Genomic DNA, 25,832 nt, shown 5'->3' with positions numbered 1-25,832 from the left:
TGACATCATGCTTCTTCCCCAATCACACTCTTACTATTGTCTATCATTTTATCTCTTAGATTTTGCCTTATTTGTTTTCCAAAAAACGTGTAATTTGGTGTTTTCTTGTCTATCCATGGCCTCCTAGGGGTTAAATGCTTTGGTGTGCACAGACCATGGGGCTGAAACCTCTCTCTCTCTCTCTCACACACACACACACACACACACACACACACACACACACCCCACACACACTTTTCCCCCAGCTGTCACAGAACTGATCACCCATTTTTGTTGGCATGATAAAGTCACTAGGCAACAATGCTCTCCTGGCTGCTCCAACACTTAACACTAACACTATTATATGAATCTCAGAGCCAGTGTGGGAACTCCTTTGTATACAGTGTTAATGACATTATTTCAAGCTCAACTTCTGGTGATTTTTGCAACTAGTTTGCTCACAGATATTATTTTACAAAAGGTCCAAATATTTTTGCTTTCTTCTTCTTTGTTTCTTTTTGTATTCTTTAAATGTAGATTCCAGTGGGACCCCTAGGTGGCTTACTCAGTTAAACGTCTGACTTTGGCTCAGATCATGATCTCGTGGTTCCCAAGTTCAAGTCCCACATGGGACTCTGCTGACTGCTCAGAGCCTGGAGCCTGCTTCTGATTCTGTGTCTCCATTTCTCTCTGCCCCTCCCCTGCTAGCACTCTGTCTCTCTCTCTTCTCAAAAATAAATAAAACATTTAAAAAATGTAGATTCCAGTGTTATGCTCATAAGAGAGTTTCAAAAGCATATTCTGTGGGAAATGAAGGGTGTCTATCATCAGTACTGTGCAGAATAATTTGCATTCATTTCTTGCCCAAAATATTGCTGAATTTCTTTAGTTCTGAGCATTCATGACGGGGAATTCCTTCCACCTGGAGATCTACCTGCTCATGGAAGTGATTAATATAGATAAAACAGCCAGGTGGGACTCTGATTTATTTTGTTTATGTCATTGCTGGAGTGTCTACTATAAAACCTTGGTTATTTGGAAACTTCTAGAAAAGAATCATCCTAGAAATGTGAGTATTTTTTTCTCATAATTTTTCCCCAATTTTTTTATGGTGGTAAAATACACATAAATTTACCACCTTAACTATTTTTTAAGTTTATTTTTTTGAGAGAGAGAGAGTGCATGAGCAGGGGAAGGATAGAGGGAGAGAGAGAAAGGGAGAAGGAGAGAGAGAGAGAATCCCAAGCAGTCTCTGTGCTGTCAGCTTGGTGCCTGACAGCAAAGCTCAAACCCACAAATAGCAAGATCATGACCTGAGCTGAAATCAAGAGTTGGATGCATAACCAACTGAGCCATCTAGGCACATCAGCATCTTAACTATTATTAAGTGTACAGTTCAGTGGCATTAAGTACATTCACATTGCTGTGTAACATCACCACCACCCATCTTCATAACATCCATAACTCTTTTCATCTTAATAAACCACAATTCTGTATGCATCAATAACATCTCCCCAGCCTCTGTCCATCACCATTCTAATTTCTGTCTTTATGATTTTGACTTCTCTCATACATCATATAAGTAGAATCATACAGTTGTCTTGTGGCTGGCTTATTTCACTTATCATAATATTCTCATTTCATCTACATTATAATGTATGTCAGAATTTCCTTCATTTTTAAAGCTGAATAATATTCCATTGTGTGTGTATACCACATTTTACTTGTCCATTCATCTGCCGATATATACCTGGGTTACTTCCCTCTATTTGCTATTGTGAATAATGCTGCAATGAACATGAGTGTACATATATCTAAAGACTCTGCTTTCAGTTCTTTTGGATATATACCCAGAAGTGAATTGCTGGATCATATGGTATTTCCATTTGAGGAACCACCATACTATCTTCCACCCAGTAGCTGTACCATATTATATTTTCACTGATGCTTATTTTCTGTTTTCATAAATATATTTAAAATTTTTTTAAATTATTTATTTTGGGAAACAGGGAGAGCAGAGGAGGGGCAGAGAGAGAGGGAGAAAGAGAATTCCAAGCAGCCTCCATGCTGTCAGCACAGAGCCTGAGCACAGAGCTCAAACTCACAAACTGTGAGATCATGACCTGAGCCAAAATCAAGAGTCAGGTGCTCAACTGACTGAGCCACCCATGCGCCCCTGTTTTCATATAATTTTAAACGATCCAGTTCAAACACCTACATCTCTTAATTTTTCAGAAAAATCGTAGTATAATATGGATGGCTGTATCTTCCTAACATTACTTATAGATAGTTGTTGACATTTTGTTAATGATGGGGATCAGGATTACAAAGATACATGCCACAGGGCATTCATCACATGAGTGTGAGACAAAGCTGGGTTTTATTTTATTTATTTATTATTATTTTTTATTTGAGAGAGAAACAGAGTATGAGCAGGGAAGAGGAGCAGAGGGGGAGAGTGAGAATCTTAAGCTAGCTCTATGCTCAGCCCAGAGCCTGACACAGGGCTCGATCTCACGATCCTGGGATCATAACCTGAGCTAAAATCAAGAGTTGGATGCTCAGCTGACTGAACCACCCAGGCACCCCCAAAACTGACACCAAATTGCTACTACCTGAAATGTCTTTGAAATACTTGAATGGTTCTTTATCATTTTTCTGTTTTCTTTCTTGCAGTCAGCACTTACTTTTTGCTGGTTTTCTCATGCCTGGCCGTGGACTCTATTTATTTGCTAATCTGAGGTATTTCTTTGCCATTTATGTACTGAGGAAGCCAGATCATTTGTCCTATAGAATTTCCACATTTTGGATTTTGCAGATCATAACCCCATGATTTATGTATTTAACATGATTCTGTATTTCCTATAAACAGGTAGTTTTGGCCTAGAAGCCTGATCAGATTCAGATTTTTTGTAAGAATACTTTCTAGGAGGTACTGTGTTCTTCCTGTTGATCACACCAGGGGGCATGTAGTGGCTAACTCTGGATCTTATTGTGATGTTCAAGAGTCATCAGCAGTACAGGTATTGCCAATGTGGTCCATCCATTGTAAAGTTTCCCATCAACTTTTCACATAATTGTTTCAGAAGCTATTGATTATCATTGCCTAGAGCTATTTTTTCATTAGAATTTCAAAGTGATGACATTCTAATGGTATCACTGCTTGTGCATTTGTTAGCTGAAGGACTTTTCTACATCAACTATGATTTCCCTGGGGAGGCTCCTTTATAGGAAATGTAAATTAAATGTTCAATTCTTTCCCTTATCTCTTTTCAAAGTAAAGCGTCTTTAAAAAAAATGATCATTTATTTTTGTGAGAGAGGGAGAGTGAGCAGGGGAGAGACAGAGAGGGAGACAGAGAATCCTGACCAGGTTCTGCACTGCCAGTGCTGAGCCCCATGTGGGACTCCAACTCAGGAACTGTGAGATCCTGACCTGAGCCAAAGCCAAAAGTCAGACGCTTAACTGATGGAGCCACCCAGGTGCTCCAGGGGTCTCTGTAAGCATGTTGATAAACTTTAAGGTTTAAAACATATTTGACATGTGTCTATTCATTGCAGTTATTATCATTTTGACACTCAAATTGTACCATCTTTCTCCAGGAGGAGCCCTGTGTTGAGGCTTCTGGTCTTTCTCCCAGTCACTGGCCCTGGCAGTCTGGAAGGCTAGGCTGAGGCAATGTGTGGGCTCACTGGAATCCTGAGGTCACTTCTGTCAGCCAGGAATGCAGTGGGGGTGGGGCGGTAACAGTGGGAGTGGCATGAACACCTTGCATTTCCATCTCTATGCTGTGGGCTGCCATGGTCACACCTGTCAGAAATGGCAACAAAATAAGACTCTTTTGAGAGTAAAAAGAGTAAAAAGAATGTATGGTAAAACCTTGGTTTGAGAACATAATTCATTCCGGAAACATGCTTGTAATCCTAAGTATTTGTATATCAAAGCAAATTTCCCCATAAGAAATAATGGAAACTCAGATGATTCATTCCACAACCCAAAAATATTCATGTAAAAATGATTACAGTATGTAATACAATACAAAATAATAAAGAAAATACAAAATGCAAAGGAAAATAAACAAATTAACCTGCACTTACCTTTGAAAACCTTCGTGGCTGGTGTGAAGGAGACAAGAGAGAGGAGGGTTATTGTATAGGATGACTTTCATTATCACTAACAGATGTTGACTACGGTATAGTATTTTTAAAAAGTTTTTAAATGTTTCTTTATTGCTGAGAGAGAGAGACAGAGCATGAGTGGGTGGGGAGAGAGAGGGAGACACAGAATCTGAAGTAGGCTCCATGCTATGAGCTGTCAGCACAGAGCCTGACGTGGGGGGCTCAAACTCACTAACCGCGAGATCATGATCTCGGCCGAAGTCGGACACTTAACTGACTGAGCCACCCAGGTGCCCTTACAATACAGTATTAATAAACTCTTCATACACTGTATTTAATGCAACTGACAATAAGGCAGCAGAGGAAAGGGTCTATATCTGTAGGCAGCCAGACCTAGAATGAAGCAAAGCATTCCTAAGCTTACTCTTGTATGGAAAAGCAAAGGCCTGTCTATAGGTGCTTTGAAGTGACAAAAAATACACTAGTGCCAGTTGTGGGCACCTTCCACCATTCTGAAAAATCACTGATTTCTGCGACCTGAGACTGAGCATCTGAGCATGGAAGACAATCACCCACAATCCCGCAATGAGGGGGGGGGGGGGAGAGAACCATTGGCTCATTTGTGATTATGTGATGTTTCGTACTACTCATATTGCAAGATGTTGCTTGTTTATCAAGCTAAAATTTATTAGAAGTGCTGCCTGTTCTGGGGAACACTCACAGAACAAGTTACTCACAACGCAAGATTTACTGTATTTTTTAACTGCTCAGAGGCTGTTGATTTGTTTACTTTCTGATTCTTAGAGGAATTTAGATGGATCAGGATACTGAGTAGCTGAATTCTGGCTAAGTGGTTTTTGTTTTTATTGTAATGGGGATTCTAATAGCACAGAAAATACAGTAGTATTTTCTTCCTTGTTATTTCTATTAACAAAGAAGAATAAATATATTATACAGTAGAAAGTTTTTAAGGAAATTGAAGAAGTCGTTTACTCAAGGAACTCACTAATGAGGAAGACAACAAATAAAGGAAACACAAATATAACTAGGTTCTTATAGAAAATATATTATAGTGATGCCTGGGTGGCTCAGTCGGTTAAGTATTGACTTTGACTCAAGTCATAATCTCATGGTTTGTGAGTTCAAGCCCCACATCTGGCTCTGTGCTGACAGCATGGAGCCTAGAGCCTGCTTTGGATTCGTGTCTCCCTCTCTCTCTACCGCTTCCCTGTTCATGCTCTGTATTTCTCTCTCTCAAAAATGAATAAACATTAAAAAATTTTAAAAAAGAATATATATAATATATTTTTATATAAAAACCCATAGTTATATATATACACATACATACAAGTGTACATATATACATGCATATATATATATAAAGAGGTGGGATCTACAACCAGAAGGCTTGAGCTTGAGTCCTAGATTTATCTGTTATTACCTATATGTGATCCTGAAGACACTATTTCTTAATCTGTAAAATGAAAGATAATATGTGCTCTGCATAGTTCAAGCTCTTCTTATAAAACTTAAATGAAACAAATGTAAATCCTTTATAAAATGTTATTCCAATTTTTTATTGTATATACTAAATACTGGATGTGCTAATATTTAGTTATAAGACTGGCTAAAGTGAATGGGTTCAAATGGAAGAGACTAGAAAGGCTCTGTTGATGAGGCAAGTCTTACACTGCATTTGAGGTAGAGAAAAGGTGACCACGAGAACAAAGCAGGTTGGGGAATCCTATGTGCACCATTGCAGAATGGGCCAAGGTAAAATTTACAGATTTACTTGGCGTTAGAAAAGCTCATGAGAGCCTGTGTGTTAGGCAGGCATTTATTGAAGGCGCAGTTGGTGGTGGACATTAACTCCATGATTAGGAGCTTTAATGTGATCTCAGAGGTAATTAAGCTGCACTGCTGGGCTCCGAGAAGGGGTGTTATTTGAGGTCAGCAGCAGCAGTTTTGAGTGCTGGCTTTGGCCTAATTTGAAGCTAAAGAACAGCAGCAGATTAAGAAGATTAAACAAAAATATAGCCCTCAATCCTCTGTGTTTTGCCACTTCCTAAAATGACCTTTTAAAGTGTTTAGTGCCTGAATTCAGGTCGTATCCTCAGCCTAACCATTTAGAGGAGAATAGTGATTGCTTTCCTGCCCATCTTCATCATTAAAGAGTGATATATATTGCTAAGGAGTACCATTAAAATCATCAGCATCATGGTAGCATGGACAGGGTCCTGGGCTGGCATAGTCTGACTATCTGGGTTCTAACCCTAAGGTTGACTGGAAGTTCAAGGAATAACTAAGTGAAGGATCTGGGTCACAGGTGACATGATGTCCGGTTTGTTTGTGCATGTATTCTGTGTCTGAGGTATACCTGTGCTGGAAAAGGCACTATGCTAGGTGCCGTTTGGACAATGAAATCTGAATGGATGCATGCCTTATCCTCAAGAAGCTTATTGGCTAATGGAAAAAGGATGGACCTATGTAATTGTGATGGCAACGGGATGCATGGCAATGATAAGACCAGGGGTGGGCGCAGGTGAGAGGTAGAAGAGTACAAAAAAAGGGTTAAGTAATATTGGATCTAGATGAAGAACAGCATTTCCTGTACCTTGCATTCTAATTGTTTTTCTTCATTAGGCAGTTTGAATCCCTCTTAACACATCATAAGCAGTAATTAAGGTTTGAGACTCTTTAGAGGTATAAACTTAGAGGAATTTACCTCAAACATCTGGTTCTGTATAAAACCATAAAAATTTCATTTTTAAAATATGAGATCTCAAAGCATATTTATTGCAACACTTCTATTTCATGGATTAAGAAACTAAGGTTAAAGAGATCATGATTTGATGTAAAGGCAGAATCAAGACAGAACTCAGTTTTCCTAGTCCTTCAGCCAGTACTTGCTATCATGCTGGATTTGGAAAGATTTTTATAAGGGGCATTCATAGGAAACATAATTCCTCATTTTTTTATTACCAAGAAAGTGGAAACATTTTGTTGCCATTAAAAGGCTGAGTCCAAAACTATTAAAAATTTTTAATAAATAAATAAATAAATAAAAAGAAGAAGAAAAGAAGAAAAAAATAAAAGGCTGAGTCCAGGGGCAACTGGGTGGCTTAGTCGTTTGAGCGTCTGACTTCGGCTCAGGTCATGAACTCGCGGTTCGTTGGTTCGAGCCCCACATCGGGCTCTGTGCTGACAACTCAGAGCCTGGAGCCTGCTTCGGATTCTGTGTCTCCCTCTCTCTCTGACCCTCCCCTGCTCACGCTGTCTCTCTCCTTCTCTCTCAGAAATAAATTTTAAAAAAACATTAAAGAATTTTAAAAAAATAAAAAAATAAAAGGCTGAGTTAAGGGACTGCCTCTCCACCTGCTAGATTCATGAATCATTTAATAAAGGTCAAATCAGACCCTCTGTATTTTTGTTGTTGTTATTCTCTTGCAAAATTTGTAAATTTAAACATAAATATAAATTTAAAAAAACACATGTTTTGAAATTTGAAGTGAATGCATTTTGACTCCTAATTTTATCATTTACTTTTAAAATTTGGATCATTTTTCATTTTGTTTAGTTACAATTTGAACATGTGAAGCATGTAGGAACCTGAAAGCTGTGTAACTATACATGTGTGATTGATGTAAAAACCATAGACAAGAAACAAAATTTTGAGAATTAATATCCAAGAAACCATTCAATGTGTATATCTGAACTGATTCAGTAGGTAGGTAATACTGCCAATTATTGAATATTGCCAATTATTGAATTATTCAATTATTGAATAATTGGCAAGATTTATTTTGTATTTAATTCTGTCACCATGTCCAAATAAACAGGCTAAAATTTTTTAAAATGTTTTATTTATTTTTGAGAGAAAGACAGAGTATGAGAAGGGGAGGGGCAGAGAGAGAGAGAGAGAAGGAGACACAGAATCCGAAGCAGGCTCCAGGCTCTGAGCTGTCAGCACAGAGTCGGATATGGTGCTCGAACTCATGGACCATGAGACCATGACCAGAGCCAAAGTTGGACATTGAACTGACTGAGTTACCCAGGAATCCTGAGTAAGCAAGTTTAAAATAACCAAGGAGATAACACAGACTTGCTAAAAGGAGGTATTCATAACTGAGGTGAGGCTGAGAGGTTTCATTAGTATGTTCAGTAGGTGTTCCTCAGAGTGTGGTGTGAAGACTCCCAGCTACAGAACCAGAATGATTCCTGAAATGCAGCTTTCTGGGCCTTTCTCTTGATTGTTACCAAATCAGAATCTCTAAAAGGTGACACTAAGTAAGGGGTAGTCTTGATGCACACTAGGGACATTTTCAAGAGGGTGAGAATATGTTTTTACTGTGTCACGGTGCAATTGGTAAAAAAGAATGTATAGTGATTTGAAATAGAAGGAAATGGGTTGAGTCACAGTGAGGAGACATCTTTATAAGTAGATAAACAGAAACTAGAGGAACAGCCCTACGTGGAGAATAGCCTCAGCTTCTTGCACTGCTGAGCTCACTCCTTCTGGTTTGTTCTCCGTGCCGTTCACAGCAAGGCTGTTTTTAGCAGTCCTTCCTTTTGGTTCTTCTCATTATTCACAGGCTCTCACTGATCTCAACCCCACCATGACTTCAGATCCATGACCCTGGTCTTCCTCCTTGCTGTCACCTCTTGTCAGAGTTCTGGCCTCCATTTCTACTTGGATCCTGGAATCTGCCCTCAGACTCAAGCTTAACTTCTAATCTCCCAGAAAATTTTACCAATTGTCCTATTATTGTTAAAATTGGCAAAGAAGAAGAAGAAGAAGAAGAAGAAGAAGAAGAAGAAGAAGCAGCAGCAGCAGCAGCAGCAGCAGCAGAATTTGAGCAGGGATCCATGTGTTGCTAGTTGTCTCTTGACTGAAAATCAAAGGTGCTAAGTTGGCCATTTGTTGCACCATATTTTGGCTAATTCAACTCAAGCACCTACCTCACTAAGCAGAATACATTCTGCTATTTACCCTGGGCTATTTTGTAAAACATGGAATACTGGCAGCAATGGAGTCAGAAATTTGGGGACAAGATATATGGCAGTGGTATATTTTAAGTCTGAAAGGCGTTCTTTAAATAATGATCCTAAAAACAGTGAAACATATAGATCAAACCTATATTGTACTTAAAAAAAAGATGTTCTTAGGATTGAAGTTTGTTTCTTAAACAGACATTTCGTTTTCAGAATTTTTGTTTGTATGTTTTATTATTATATTTTATAAAAGTAAATCAGAATGAGTGAAATAAAGGGGATTAAAAATACACTTATCTTGGGGTATCTTGGTAGCTCAGTCGATTGAGCCTCCAACTTCAGCTCAGTTTACGAGCTTTTGGTTTGTGAGTTTGAGCCCCACATCCATCTCTCTGCTGTCAGTGCAGAGCCGGCTTTAAACCTTCTCTCTCCCTCTCTCTCTGTACCCCACCCCTCAAAAATAAACGTTAGAAAAAAGAGTACAGTTGGGGCGCCTGGGTGGCTTAGTCGGTTAAGCGTCCGACTTTCGCTTGGGTCATGATCCCGCGGTTTGTGGGTTCGAGCCCCGCGTCGGGCTCTGTGCTGACTGCCAGCTCAGAGCCTGGAGCCTGTTTCAGTCTGTGACTCCCTCTCTCTCTGACCCTCCCCAGCTCACACTGTCTCTCTCTCTCCTAGAAATAAATAAAACATTTAAAAATAAATAAATAAATAAATAAAACATTAAAAAAAAAGAAAGAAAAAAGAGTACAGTTATCTTGATGAGCACTGGGAAATGTACAGAATTGTATATGTATAAATGTATGTTATTATATATTACATGTAATAAATAAAGCAGAAATGAAAAGCTGACAAGTCGTGTTTAGTGTTTATAATCCCAGGAATGAAATCTCCAGCTAATTAGGATGTCCGATCCTGAGTGCTTTCATAGGAATAATAAAGTTAGAGAAGTAAATTGGCTGCCTCTCTGAATGCTTCAGAATCCAGACTAATACTGTTTGGCTCCAGAGCAGTGTCACTACCATGAAAGGCAACACCTCTGCTTTTGTCACAGGGAGATTAGACTTCTAAGAACCATGAAGAGATCAAGCAGTGTCTCTTGTCAAAATACACCTCCACACCAAATAAACCATCTTCTCTTTTAGGTCAGAAACTCTGCCAGCCGAGGAGAGGTAACTGCACAGGCAGCGTGTGTGGGCAAGACTCTAAGTCCCATTTGTGCACGTGTGCAGAGGGATATACTTTAAGCCCAGATGGAAAGTACTGTGAAGGTAATGTGCGGGGTAGCTACCTAAAACAAGTGCTGGCCACCTGAGCCACGGCTGGTCTCCAGGGGGTCATCGAGAGCCTCAAGTGAAACCAATTGAGGTTTCTCCTTTTTCCCCCAGAAAAATATTTTTTTTTCTACTGTTGAAGCCTTTGTAAAAAATTTGAGATCTCCTTTATGTCCTGTGTTCCTAGATCTAATGCTTTCAGAGACTACTCAGAGCTTGATATAAGGCAGGGATTCGCTGAGTGGACTCCATGGACCTCCATGGGTTTGATAGTGTACCAAAGGTCAGGATTTTCAGATTTTTTTTAAGGTAGTAAGATAGTTCCATAACTATTATTAGATCCTCATAGAGCAAGTGAAGTCCGTACCTTATCCCATAAAGATCTGGAAGGATCTTGAGAAAATGTGCACCAGGGCTAGTTATCTTGGGCTCCTCTTATTTTGAAGCTTCAGGACCAATTCAGTGAACCCAGGAGAAATACTGTATCCTTTCTCCTGGGAGGTCCAGTGAGTTACTAATGAAGAGCATCCAATGGCTGCAGCACACATTCAGTAGAATTGGTTGGGGTGAGAGGTCAGATAAACCTGACATTTAAGGTTAAGTATATGTTTCCTGCTGATCTGGGACTAGTGGGAGAGAGCCATAGCATAAAATAGTAGCCTAGAAGACTAGGTTTCCATCAGAAGGAAGCTGCTGGGGAATGTTCTTACATTCAGGTGAAGGGCTCCTGTCAGCCTTAAGAAGGCTGAAGAACAGAGCAGGGATGTCGTACCCACTTCAAGAACTTTCACGAGTCCCTGCCTTAAGTGGCTGCATCTTTTCATGGGAAATTGTACTATTTCCTGAAGGCAACTCTAGTATGAAAATATAGATTTATTTGAAAGTATAAACTGTGACAATAAAAATGGCTTTCGTGACGATTGAATCTTTCATTCTTTGTGAAAGTAGCAAAAGCAGTCTTTCCATGGTCAGTTACAGGAAATACAAGTGTGAGATATTCTACTTTATGCTGACTTATTAGCAAGGCTGTCTCGGTGGCTCAGTGAGTTAAGCATCCAACTTCTGTTCAGGTTATGATCTCACAGTCTGTGGGTCCGAGCCCTGCTTCAGGCTCTGTGCTGATAGTTTGAGCCTGGGGCCTGCTTTGGATTCTGTGTCTTCCTCTCTCTCTGCCCTTTCCTTGCTCATGTTCTGTCTCTCTCTGAAAAATGAAGCAACATTTAAAAAAATAATCTGATTATGTTCTACTTTTGTCTTTATATAGATGTCAATGAATGTGCCTTTTGGAATCACGGCTGTACTCTTGGGTGTGAAAACATCCCTGGATCTTATTATTGCACATGCCCTGTAGGATTTATTCTGCTTCCTGATGGGAAACGGTGTCATCGTAAGTATTTATTGCATTGTTTACTCTCATTTGCAGTCATGTTTGTATGATGGCTATGATCTGAGTTGGTAGGCCTTGAACAGAAATATGCATTGGAATTACCTTGATAAGTTATTATGTATGTGAGTGACTGGATTCTACCCCAGGCCTATTAAATCAAAACCTCTAAGGTTGGGAAACAAATATATAAATTTCTCAATCTATGTATTTCTTGGTTCTTTATCCATATCTTATTATGTATCTCTGAAAGATAAGCATGTAAAAAACATAATCATAATACATTATTACATCTGAAACACCAGCTGTAATTCCTTGCTATCATCTAATATTCAACTCGTTTTTAGGTATAATCACAATAGCATTGTAATACCTGAAAATATTAGCAATAATTCCCTAATAACCTCAAATGTCTAGACAGTGTTCAAATTATCTTACAAAGTTTTTTTTTCAAACAGTTGATTTGTTTGAATAACCATCCAGACAAGAGCTGTGTGTTGCGTTTAGCTTAATACTTCTTTTATTCTACAGATTCCCTCTTCTCTCTCTCTTTTTTTTATCCTTCTAAGTATTTATTGAAGAAACTGTGTTTTTCCTGTGGTTTCCCAAATTTTGGATTTTACTGATTGCTCTTCTATGAGGTCCCTGGCTTTCTGCAAACTTGTAGTTAGACATAAGCACCTGAGCAGATCCAGCTTTGACATTGTTGGTAGGAAAACTGCATAGGTGTGTTTATACTTCCGTCAGGAGACATATCTGGTCTCTGTCATTCATTACAAAGTTCCTCAGTAGCCTTTTGTTTTTCTTTTCTTAAACAAGCTCTGGTCAGTTTTACTAAAGAAAAATTTTGCATGATTTATTTTGCACCAGTCTGTTTTGGCATATTTCTCTTTTTTAAAAAACTTTTTTTTTAAATGTTTTATTTATTTTTGAGAGAGAGAGAGACAGCATGAGCAGGGGCGGGTCAGAGAGAGAGGGAGACACGGAATCAGAAACAGGCTCCAGGCTCTGAGCTGGCAGTCAGCACAGAGCCCGATGCGGGGCTGGAACCCACGAACTGCGAGATCATGACCTGAGCTGAAGGTGGATGCTTAACCGACTGAGCCACCCAGGCGCCCCATCTTTTTAAAAAAATATTTTATTTTATCTTTTATTCTTAAAAAATTCTAGTATAATTAACAGATAGCATTATATTAGTTTCAGGTTCACAATATAGGGATTCAACAATTCTATACATTACTCAGTCCTCATCAAGATAAGTGTCCTCTTAATCCCCTTCACCTATTTCACCCATGTTTCCACCAGTCTCTCCTCTGATAACCATCAGTTTGTTCTCTATAATTAAGAGTCCATTTCTTTGTCTTCTTTTGTTTATTTGTTTTGTTTCCTAAATATCACATATGATGAATTCTTATGATATTTATCTTACGATAAATATTTATCTCTGAGTTATTTCACTTAGCATTATACTATCTAGATCCATCCATGTTATTGCAAATGGCAGGATTTCTTTCTTTTTTTAATGGCTGAGCAATATTCCGTAGTATATGTATATATTCTCTCTCTATATTCACACACACATGAACACACACACACACACACACACACACACCACGTCTTTATCCATTCATCTGTCAATGGACACTTGAGTTCCTTCCATAATTTGGCTACTATAAATAATGCTATAATAAACATGGGGTGCTTATAGCCATGTCAGTTTGGTTCCCACCTGGGTCTCTACAACTAGCTGTGGCAAGTTTATTCTGCCAGTTTTCAGGTTGTTTTCTGGGTTATTTTTACTGATGTGGGTGTTATCTAAGTGTATCCTGGGACGACAAAGTGAGCTTAGTCTCTTCCTACTCTGCCACCTTCTGTGGATGTCTCTCAGAAATATTTCTAATGATCTCAAAATCACCTGGATCAATAACAACTAGTGTGCATACTCCGTGATATTTTCCAATGCATTGCCTAATTTAATGTTATTTCCATTGTAGTGATGGATATCAGTTTTGGCCAACATGGCACAGTACTCTATTGCAGATTTCTGCAAGGCTAGGCAGTAGTTATTGGTGAGGATGACCAGTTTTGTTGGCCTTATCTAATGATTTTCAGAGTTTTCTTGTACTCGGGTATATACTTTCCACTTTTCATAATGAATTGGAGCCTAGAGTTGATCTACTCCAGTGACTTTCATGTTCTGTGTGGACACCATCTCCCTGCCTTAGGTGCGGGACAATCTCTAAACAAGAGCAGTTGCTAAGATGGTTGCAAATGAGAAAGAGCCCAATAGTCTTTCAATGAATGGTGGTGGCAGCCATTAACAATAATCTACTAGATGTATTATTTCACCAAGGGTTTCAAATGGTGATATCTAGTTGTATTATTTAGTTTTAGTTATTAGTTGGAATACTTTCATAAAGAGTACTTTCTCTCATTAGCTTTTTGGTTACCTGAAGATACAATTCTTAGAGTTAAGGCAGGATAAATGTTGGATTTTTTCTTCTTTGTTTATATATGGTTCCTTAACACTGTCCAAAGATGAACAGTGACTTTTTAAAAAAATTGAATATTATCAACTCATGGGTTTTTAACATTTTTAATATGGCTCAACCCACTGCAGTTGTTATCCGTACCGATGAGCAAATTGTCTTCTCCTTGGCCAGTGAGAGCCTCTTCAAAGACCCTAGTGGTCTTCAATAGTTTCCTTGTTCTCTCATAGGACATGTTTTCCAGACTTGTCTTGTATATTCTTTGTTTTATATTTGGAATTAGCAGTTTCTTAAAGGGCATTGCTTCTTTTAATGAGAAAATTATATTTAGAGAATATAATCTGCTACTAAGTTAGCCATGGTGTTCAGGCTTTTGGGGCATCAGAGCCAAGAATACACTTTTAAAAATTTTTTTTAAAAATGTTTTATTTATTTCTAGGAGAGAGAGAGAGAGAGACAGCGTGAGCAGGGGAGGGTCAGAGAGAGAGGGAGTCACAGACTGAAACAGGCTCCAGGCTCTGAGCTGGCAGTCAGCACAGAGCCCGACGCGGGACCCGAACCCAGGAACCGCGAGATCATGACCTAAGCGAAAGTCGGACGCTTAACCGACTAAGCCACCCAGGCGCCCCAAGAATACACTTTTTAAAAAGAGAAAACACTATGAATTTATATGGATGTGCTGACTTCAAATTTAAGATTACATAACCAAGTACCTTCTTATAGGTTTCTTATTGAATCTACTAAAATAGCTAAATAGAAATTAATGTTTAAATTTTTTAAATGTTTTATTTATTTCTGAGAGAGAGAGAGAGAGAGACAGCATGAACAGGGGAGGCTCAGACAGATAGGGAGGTACAGAATCCGAAACAGGCTCCAGGCTCTGAGCTAGCTGTCAGCACAGAGCCCGACGTGGGGCTCGAACCCCACGAACCGCAAGATCATGACCTGAGCCGAAGTTGGGAGCCTAACTGACTGAGCCATCCAGGCGCCCCATAAATTAATGTTTAAAATCATGTATGTTGCCTAGTCCTGTTTCACAGAGGATGGGAATAGGTCAGTCTCAGTGTCATAAGTGCTTATGGCATTTAGGGCATTTAAAAATAGATGGATGCTAATGAATTTTTTGGAAATTACCCATTACATTTGTGCCTGCCTCCTTCAATACCATGTGTTTACCTGTTGGCAAATATAGTTAAGTGCATGATATTAATGTGTTATGGAATCCATTATGTGCCATGCATGACATTCATAATCTCACTTGATTGTCAAAACTTCTAAAGCACACGTATTTTATATTTTAATCTTTGATTTACTTGGAATTTATTTTGATGTACGGTGTAAGGTAGGGATTTAACTTTTGCCCCAAATCATTTCATGGTTATTTCTGTACCATACTGAATGAGCTTTCACATGCTTGAATGAGCTTTCATATGCTCACTGATTTAAAATATCTTTTTCACATAGTATGTTCTTATGTGTACTTGAGTCTTTTCTAAAATGAGCTTTCTATCTGATTCTGCTATCCTTTCTGTCTATTCCCACACTCATTACCCAATGTTTTACTTAAGGCTCCTTTAGGATACGTTTTGATATTTATTAAGAGCCTCTCATTCTCTTATACCTAATCACACTCATACAATGTTCTTACTTTTTCTTACATATGCAATTAGTTTTCCAGATGAATTTGCAAATGATCTGGCTAAGTTCCATTTTAAAAATTTTGGAATGGAGGTGCCTGAGTCGCTCAGTTGGTTAAATTTCTGACTTCGGCTCGGGTCATGATCTCATGGTTTGTGGGTCTGAGCCCCATGTTGGCCTCTGTGCTGACGACTCAGAGTCTGGAGCCTGCTTTGGATTCTTTGCTTCCCTCTCTCTTTGTCCCTCCCCTGCTCATGCTGTCTCTCTCTCAAAAATAAAAATATAAAAAATATTTTGGAATATTGATGATTAATAATTTTGAAAATATTATTTGATATAAAAGAAACTTAGAGAAAGCTAGAATCACTTTCCAAAATGAGAGGTCTTTCTTTAATTTATTTAGATTTGAAATTTTTCTTTATTTTTACAGCTTCCTTACCAAAGTATTTCATAAATGTCTGGTCTTGATTTAACTTACTCTTTTCAGCACAGCATGTTTTATTAGCAGCTGATTTTGCTAAATTTCTACAAATCTGGTGTAACATTAATCTTGACCTTATGCTTCATTGATTAGAATTAATTTCCTGTCCAAGCAATGCATCTAAATGTAGCCATGACTGTGTTCTGACATCAGATGGTCCCCTATGTTTCTGTCCTGAAGGCTCAGTGCTTGAGACAGATGGAAAAACATGTAGTGGTAAGTTTATTTACTTTTTGCTTGTTTGAAAACATTAATTTTCTGAGTGACCCCTGAAGATTGATCTCATTGATAGAGGGGAATAGATTTTTCAACATTACAAATAGAAAGATACTTATTCAACAGAGGAGCATGTAGATTTATATCATGTTTTTGTTTGTGTGGTTTTTGTTGTTTTTTTTAATTTTTTTTAACGTTTTATTTATTTCTAGGAGAGAGAGAGAGAGAGACAGCGTGAGCAGGGGAGGGTCAGAGAGAGAGGGAGACACAGAATCTGAAGCAGGCTCCAGGCTCTGAGCTGGCAGTCAGCACAGAGTCCGATGCGGGGCTCGAACCCACGAACCGTGAGATCATGACCTAAGCGAAAGTCAGACGCTTAACCGACTAAGCCACCCAGGCGCCCCATATGGTTTTTGTTTTTAGACAGCATAGAGTAGTGGTTATGAGCAAGGGCTTTGAAGTTGGACAGTGATGAGATAGCATTACCTTAGTAGCAGTCTTACTTTGGACTTGTTACTTGTCCTCCCTTATTCTTATTTTTCTCATCTGTAGAAGTTAGTCATACCTGCCTTCTGTATCTGTGGCCAGCATTGAAAGATGATGGACGCAGAGTTCTTAGCCTGTTCCTTGCAGCTAATAAATATTTTTCTACTTTGATCTTCATAGAGACTGAAGCATTATAGAGGGCTGGTTATAACTTAAAATTAGCAGAAGAGTTATGTGTAGTTTTTTTTTTTAAATAAAGAAAGCAAAAGAAATCAGGAGGCCACAAATACATGTGAGAAAAAATAGATTACTCACCAGCAAGAGTTAGATCAGCTGTCCAATTCATCAAAAGCTATTTCTTATTGCAGCCACTGCCAGTGCACTTGTTTTCATGCTCAGTGATAGAATAGGACTAGGGATATTGGGATGGGAAGGGTTAACACTCAAGATATCGAGTTACAGGAAAATGGAATGCGGTGACATTTTGTTCTTAGGGTCTGAAAAATAAACTTGTTGGCAGCAGTATAAATGATTGTGGAAATGGATTTAAAAGCCAATGTATACTTAGCTCATTCAATATTTTGATGAAAAATTGTTATATTTTTGAATGACATGGCATCATTAGCAAGGGATTGTTTTTGCAGGTTGTTCATCACCCGATAATGGTGGATGTAGCCAGCTCTGCCTCCCTCTTAGCCCGGTATCCTGGGAATGTGGTTGCTTTCCTGGGTATGACCTACAACTGGACCAAAAAACCTGTGTAGCATCAGGTTAGTGCTGTGAATATTTGAACGGGTGTCTTTGCAAAAAGATTATGTGAAAACATTTTACTTAGAAAGATGGAGAGTTAAATTGCTTTTGGCTTTTGAGTAGAAAGTGCGAGTTTTTATTTTCAGAGATGGAACACAAAATCACATTGTAAATATAAATAGGAATCACATAAATAATAATCATGGTTTTGAGGAATATTTCTTTTTTTATGAGTATAATTTATTGTCAAATTGGCTTCCAAACAACACCCAGTGCTCATCCCAACAAGTGCCCTCTTCCATGCCCATCCCCCATTTTTCCTCTCCCCCAATCCCCTAACCACCCTTAGTTTGTTCTTTGTATTTAATAATCTCTTGTGGTTTGCCTCTCTCCCTCTCTGTAACTATTTTTTTTTCCCCTTCCCTTTCCCCCATGGTCTTCTGTTCAGTTTCTCAAGATCCACATATGAGTGAAAACAGATGATATCTGTCCTCTGACTGACTTATTTCACTCAGCATAATACCTTCCAGTTCCATCCACGTTGCTGCAAACGGCATGTTTTCATTCTTTCTCATTGCCATGTAGTATCCCATTGTATAGAGAAACCACATCTTCTTGATCTATTCGTCAGTTGATGGACACTTAGGCTCTTTCCATGTTTTGGCTATTGTTGAAAGTGCTGCTATAAACATTGGGGTACATGTGCCCCTATGCATCAGCCCTCCTGTATCCCTTGGGTAAATTCCTAGTATAGCTATTGCTGGGGCATAGGGTAGCTCTACTTTTAATTTTTTGAGGAACCTCCACACTGTTTTCCAGAGGGGCTGCACCAGTTTGCATTCTCACCAACAGTGCAAGAGGGTTCCCGTTTCTCCACTTCCTTCCCAGCATCTGTAGTTTCCTGATATGTTCATTTTAGTTCTTCTGACCGGTGTGAGATGGTATCTCAGTGTGGCTTTGAGGAATATTTCTAAGTCAATTAGTACTCAGCAAAGATTTGCCATAATGTCAAGCATAGCATGCCAGTATATGTGAAAGTCACGACCAGAATAATCTTTAGAGATGCTTACTAAATATTTGTTGATTGATTTTATTTTCATCTCTCCAGTGAATGTAGCCATCAAAATACTTTGACGAATCTTGTCCTTTTTATATCAAGATTTAATTTGTAGCTGTATGCTTGACCAATTTTTTTGTCTTCTGACATATCTCTTGCATCCTGCAGCAGCCTTAGAAATCCTAGCTTTATATGAAATTGATGTCATCTCTCCCAAAGTTCATTATGCTTGTGATCTCGGATAACATAATGATGACCTTGCAGAGCTTGCCTTAGACCCCAGTACTCTTAACTTCTCAGGGCTTCAGTGACGGTAGTGTAATGTGAGCTCTGAAAATGATCAGGGGTCTTTTTATTAACTCAAATGATCATGCTTCCCTTTCAGAAGTGCCCAGGTCAGAGAAGCGTATTTATTTGGACATTAATTAATTAATGCAATCTGCTAATATTAATATGTTTCTATATGTGTGAATCAAGGAGAGTATAGCACTAAGACTTGCACCATCTAGCTCTAGTATTCGCTATTTGATGCTGGCTCTTTTGACAAGTAATTTGCATTTTAAAAGCCAGCACCTAGGCAGAGTGGAATCTGGTAAAATGGAATTCTGGTAAAATGTTGCCTCATACAAGAAATCGTCTTGCCTGTCTTAGCCTACACCACATTGGTGGGAAGTTAAGAAGACGAGAACTGCAGAAAGTAGGTACAATGAAAAGGAAGAGTCAGAAGTGCTTTCTGGGTTCCAAGGTATATTTTAAAATGGGGCCATACTTGAATCTGATTAACAGGACCACAGCCATTTTTGCTATTTGCCAATTCTCAAGATATTCGACATGTGCGTTTTGATGGAACAGATTATGGATCCCTGCTCAGCCACCAAATGGGAATGGTTTTTGCCCTTGATCACGACCCTGTGGAAAATAAGGTATGGTTTTGTCGTCTGAACAGATGGGGCTGTGCTTTACAGACAGAGTAGAGGATTTTATCCTGACAGATGACCTGAGTCACTTGAAAATCCTCTGCTAAGCTCAGAATGATTAGGCACAGAGAAATGTAGGAACATCATTTGGGAAATTTTAAGGATGTTCCTGTTCTCGTAACCCTACCCTGGTCCTTATTGTGATTGCCATCTTATTGGGAATGATTGGGCAAAACCTTAATTTAGTTTCATTTTGGGAGATGAGGATGGGAGGCTAGCAGAATGTCATACACGTAGGAAGACTGCCATCAATAGGTTTTTAGTTATTTGCTGATAGGGAAAGGAGTGGGAGGTTGGGGTGGGACATTGGAAGTATGGGTTAGTCATCTGCATTTAATATAAGTTCCTGAAAGATGGAATTCAATGACCTCTCAAGCGTGGAAATCAGAAACACAGATTTTATGGCTCATGTGGGAATGACAGTCTTACAACATTGTCTATATAATAATCAATTTTGTTTTTTAAGTTTTTAAAATTTCTGAATCATCACCTGACCATTTGATCTTTAATTTCTGGTTATATTTGTGCTAGGTTACAATGTGCTTGAAATGATATGTCACACTGTCTTGTGGAGGTTAATCACACAGTAATTATAAATTTACATAGTGCTTAATCAATCATTTAGTTATTACTAGATAGTGCATTCATTCCTAGAATTTTAAACTTTGTGTTTTTGTTTCTTCCTGATTTGAAGCAGTATGGTAAACAGCCAAAAGAGACAGAGTGAAGCAAATCGATTCTGTGTTTGATTGCTATGGATTGATGCCAAACATAACTGTTTTTGCAAATAGAAGTTTTGTACTTAAACACTAGCAAAAAATCCTTCTTTCTTTTCCCTGAACTAAATCTATATGATTCCATGGAAGAATGATATTAACAGAAAGAAATAATCAATAGAAACAATCACTTCAAGACTCATTTATTACCAAAATAGTTTTTTTCCCTACACGGTCAGCATTCTTTATAAGGTGAATAAAGAGACCTAGAATGACCTTGTGGCTAGTTTTCATCTCTCTGGTCCAGTTCTCATTTTTTGCTTTTTAAACTGTGGTCCTTGGACCAGCAGCATCAACATCACCTGGAGCTTGTTAGAATTGCAGATTTCCAGGCTCCACCCCTGACCCCTGAATCAGAATCTGCATTTTAACAAGATCCAGGCGATTCATGTGCACATTTGAATTTGAGATAAAGAGCTCTAGCTTAGTGTTTTTTAATATAAGAAGTCCCCATTTTTGTGTTATGGAATAGAACCTTTTCTATTTTATCTTGAAAGATGATAACTCATTAGATAATGAATGTTTATGAGCATTCTCATCATTGATTACAGGTTTATGCACACATATGCACTCATGGCTAAAATTACACACATGCTGTCATTAAATTGTCAGCTGACTCATGGCAGTTTTTAACACTCTCACAAAATTCTTGTGCCTGTTTGATAGTCTGCATAGTAGACTGAAAGAGAGCTTTGCACCTGCAAGGTATGTTCTGTTGAACAAGGCGGATTAAAATGAAATTAAATATGGTTAGAGGTAAAAGAAACTTTAGCAAATATCTAGTCTAACTTTGTCATCTTTACCCTTGAGAAAATTGAGGTCAAATGACTTGGTCAGCACAATGAGGTAAATAAGGGCCAAAACCGAGGGAGGAACCTGTGTCTCCCTACTTGGAGTACAGTGCAGGGCTGTGAATTGAGCAGTAGAAGACACAGCCAGCTTTCAGGTGCTCATCTGAAAGTAGCACCCTTTCAGGCTGTAGAAGCCATTAGAGTTCAAGTGCAATGGCTTTGTTATTAACCAATGATCAAAGATTAATAAACTACCAAGCAGCAATAGAAATTGTGTCAAGCACAGGGCTAAGGAGTTTTTTATATATATGCACATAATGTACATATATATGTACATATATATTCACATATATACGTATATATTCACATATATACATATATATTCACATATATATGTATGATAATGCATTTGGTATTATTATCCCCATTTAACCAATGAGTCTAAGACACTGAGGAAGCAGTGCACACATCTGAATTAACAGGACATATCTGGGAAGCAGCAGAGGTGGAATTCCGTTGTTGGTGTGTCTATCTCCAAAGCCAAGCTCTTAATGATTACACTGTATGATCTGAAGGTTACCAACTGCATTTGTATATATTCCACGTTACTTTTTTAAAAGGAAATCAGAGAGAAATGCCTGTGTTCTTTTTTGTAGATATATTTTGCCCATACAGCCCTGAAGTGGATAGAGAGAGCTAATATGGATGGTTCTCAGCGAGAAAGGCTTATTGAGGAAGCAGTAGATGTGCCAGAAGGTCTTGCCATAGACTGGATTGATCGGAAATTCTACTGGACAGACAGAGGGTATGCTTCCACCTTCAGTTTTAAGCTACGAGGGATGGGAGTGATGGCATAGGTAATGCTGCTGGCCTCATCCTCCACTTCGTACTCAAGAAAATATTGCTGGGCACTTGGCTGGGACTGGAGGGAAAATGCCCCTAACGCCGTCCATATTCCCTTCACTCCCCCCACACCACCAAGCAGGATGTTCCTCTTTTCATCAAGACTGGATCTGTATCCAAGGGAGAATTATGAGAACCAAGAAAGTAGCATGTGTTTTTGCACTTCAGGCTGTGGTAATCAAAGAAATGCAAAGCCTGTCTGAATGCACTCAACAGGCATCCTTTGAGCACCTGCTATGGCTAAAGCCCTGTCCTGGGTAATGAGGAAAATGCATAGGAGCGTGAGAAACTGTCCATCTTTGTGGTCAGTTTACAGTTCATCCAGGGACCTAAGGCACACGTACACAGCAAAACCAGTACAAATGCTTGGTCTACGTATCAGTACAAGAGATGTACAAGTAAGGCCATGCATAAATAATTTCCAAATGAGGGGTGTACACACCCAGAGGGAGCAATGGAAGGGGCTTCAGGGATCAACTAGCCCAACCCTCTCATTTTACAGACTAAGATCCACATGCTGGCTCCCTGTTAATAAACATGAAGGAGGGAGCAGGGCTTCATGTGGGAGTTGTGAGGAGAGTACCCATGAGATTGAAGAGATGGTCTACTTTCCCTTACGTGGGAAAGAACAGAACTAGAGAGAAACTGTGATGTTTCTGCCCTCTGGGCACAGCAGGAGTGGCAGCTGCATTTGGTGTGTGTGTGACCTGTGTGAGCCCTGGGAATGTGGCCAGGTAGGGAGGGGATGGGGGATGTCATGGGGGAAGGGGCTGTGTCTCTTAGGTGTGCTCATGAGAGCCCAGTCGTTGCTTCTGAGACAGGTTGCTAACCAGAGAACACAGGCAGCTGTCACAGAATGGTATTGAAATGCTCTGTGCTCTAGGATGTTTTTTTAAAGCCATAAAGTGTAATGGTAGCCAACCTGAATATCTGTATCTATGCGTACAGAGTAAAAGAAGATAGAATTAATTAGTATTTCACCTCTATGAAATCAGTGGTCCCAACACAGAACTTCTTCCTAGTCCCAAGGAACGGGTTTATATGCTTGGGAGTAGGTATTTTATGTTCCAGAAAATCTTTTCCCTCTGGATAATCCATGGGAAACAAATGGTGTTCTATAAATGAGTCAGATGTATGGAATGGTGTATAGTTATCAATAATATGGCACCTTTATATCCAGGGTAAATATATTTTCATTCATTCATTCATTCACTCACTTAAACATAACACTTTATTCTTTGGACATTTTTTTATTGAATCACTAAAGTGCATCAGACACTGTGCTAAGAGCTTTATATCCGTGACACCGTTGAAAAAGGTGAGGTTTCTTGTCCCCAATTTAAAGATTAAAACATTGAGAATGAAAGATGTAAAATAACACTCCCAATGGCAAGCAGCCAGCAAGAAGTAGATCTCGAATTTCAGTTGTGGTGATGATAAAAATCATAATAACAGCCTCCTCTGTGTTGAACCTACTTGAAAGGACGTTTTAAAATGTCAGCTGTGCATAATAACAGAGCTTGTACACGGCTGTTCTCAGAAGGGTAAGCGTTGATCAGGACAGCAGATGTCAGCCGCTCTTGGCCTCTGTGAGGATGCCGGGTCTCCTCATATTTCCCACATGTGCATGGCACCTTTAATTTTAACAGTGTTTGATTAATAGCCCCGTGGTACCTACAACAAGGCGATGCCTTCAGGAGATCGTCACACACCTCCGTGTCCTGGAAAATCAGACCTCAAATTTCCTAGTTCGTTGCCTTCCGTAATAACAAGCCCTTCTAAGTCCTCTTCCTTCTAAAGGCAGCTGTTACAAGAAAACCTTTAATTTGTCTGGAAATGAGAGGTTTATAGCTTGAAAACCTTGATATTAGCTAGAAATTGGATTTTAAATAACTGAGATTCCAAGTTCATGAAATTAGATTATATGTGAACTTTTAACCAATTAAAAGAACCAGAGTGGATGCTTACAGTTTATATTGGCGGAGGAAAAGACAGATTCAAATTATCATCTAAACATAGGAAGGAAGCTAATTGATCATTCCAATGGCAATGCTATTATTTAACATTTAAGGAATCCTGATTCTGGAAGTCAAAGTCCCATTCAAAAAATGAATCAGGAGGGTAAAAATAATATGTTTGCTTCTTCTCCTGAGGTAACAAAAACTATCATGAGGTATAAATTGATCTTCTATGGTTCTGGATGAACAACTCCTATCTGGGAAATAGGGTGGGTTTTGGAGGAACCCAGTGGCAAGGAGACCAATTAGATAGTGGATAAAAGAGAGCGATGCTCCACTGGGTAAAGGGTCATGCTCGAACTCCTGTGCACCCAAATGTCCGTCCTTGTCTTTCCTTTCCCATCACCAACACTGGAGTTAGAGATTTGCTTCCCGGCTGAATCAAATAGAGGTCTATTATTGGGTGAACCCCTTGGGGAGCTTTGAAAGTAAATTCCAGCAGTCTTGCCTAAGACAGCTCCAGGGTCAGGAGCTTATGTCCGTCTTGATTCTCATCATTTCACTCCTGCTCAAAACAGTAAGAATTTAGAGATGACGTACCAGTGAGATCAGAACTGACAGCTTTATCTCCCTTGGTCACAAGGAAGTGGCCTCAGAATTCCTTCCCTCCCACCAAGGGACAGTGACAGTGACAGTTGTGATTGAGTGAATTTGACACATTGAGTTCAGAAATACCTTCTACGCAGCAGTACCTTTCCGACTATCACTTCATCTGGGAATAGAATTATCTTTTAAAAGTGGCCCTGGAGTACATATGGCTTCAAATTATCCACTGCCTTGAGTTGTACTTGACCAGCACAGGCCCTGAGCCAGTTTTAGCTCTGCCTCTCTCCTTCATATAACCTGCGAGGGGGAATGTATGAAGCCCCTTCCTGACCGAGTGGCTAGAAAGTGCACTCGAATAAACCACACAGAGATTTCCTTAGTGTTTAGCAGAACAGGGAAGAGAGAGTAGTTCTTCCCTGTGTTTCTGAGCAGGCCTGTTTCATGCAGACATTGCCCACGAGAACAAGAAGTAGGCCTTTCCAGGTGTTTGTTGAACGAATTAAAGATAATTATACTCTGGTTTGCAGTAGGGAAAAGGCTGAGCACACAGCATGTGGTGGGGAGGGGTGATTCTTCTTATCCCCTCTGCCCGCGGTTCTGCCTCCTCCTGGGTGCTGCTGGGAAGCCCGGATTAGTGCGCGGGGTGGAAGTGTGCTGCAATAAAGCCTCTGCCTCGAGTCCGCCGATTGCATTCTTTATACTCTCCATGCTATAGTTCTCTCTCCCTCTCTTGCTGAACTCTAAGCTCTGTAAGGACAAAGACAAGGTTTTGTTTACTGTTGTCTCCAATGCTTCGGCCAATCCCTGACACACAGTAGGTGCTCAGTATTTATCTGACCATAAAGTCTGTTTAACAAATCAATGGAAAAATGAGGAAACAAGGATTTTTCTCCCCTGCCAGATTCCAAAGGTTATTATTTTTTTAATGTAAAGAACAGCAAATAATATTTCAGTACTCCT

The 25,832-nt window shown here is 39.2% G+C and overlaps 1 protein-coding gene and 1 pseudogene across 3 annotated transcripts in view; one reads left to right on the top strand and one right to left on the bottom strand.

Annotated features, from left to right (window-relative positions):
- EGF (epidermal growth factor) overlaps positions 1-25,832 on the top strand; it is a 101,412-nt gene that overhangs the window by 37,557 nt on the left and 38,023 nt on the right. For 2 of the 3 annotated variants that reach the window (XM_039238759.1, XM_039238758.1), the window contains exons 6-11: positions 10,232-10,357; positions 11,625-11,747; positions 16,446-16,568; positions 17,699-17,824; positions 19,648-19,784; positions 22,062-22,210. In XM_039238759.1, coding sequence (XP_039094690.1) covers positions 10,232-10,357; positions 11,625-11,747; positions 16,446-16,568; positions 17,699-17,824; positions 19,648-19,784; positions 22,062-22,210 — 784 coding nt within the window. The remainder of the gene's footprint in view (positions 1-10,231; positions 10,358-11,624; positions 11,748-16,445; positions 16,569-17,698; positions 17,825-19,647; positions 19,785-22,061; positions 22,211-25,832) is intronic. The other variant, XM_039238760.1, reaches the window with a different exon arrangement.
- On the bottom strand, positions 13,601-14,468 carry LOC120236151 (annotated as a pseudogene).

The sequence above is a fragment of the Hyaena hyaena genome, unplaced genomic scaffold, assembly GCF_003009895.1.
Source record: "Hyaena hyaena isolate Hyena2069 unplaced genomic scaffold, ASM300989v1 scaffold_146, whole genome shotgun sequence".
NCBI lineage: Eukaryota > Metazoa > Chordata > Mammalia > Carnivora > Hyaenidae > Hyaena > Hyaena hyaena.
Note: the sequence above shows the minus strand (reverse complement) of the source record. Positions and strands in the feature narration are given on the sequence as shown.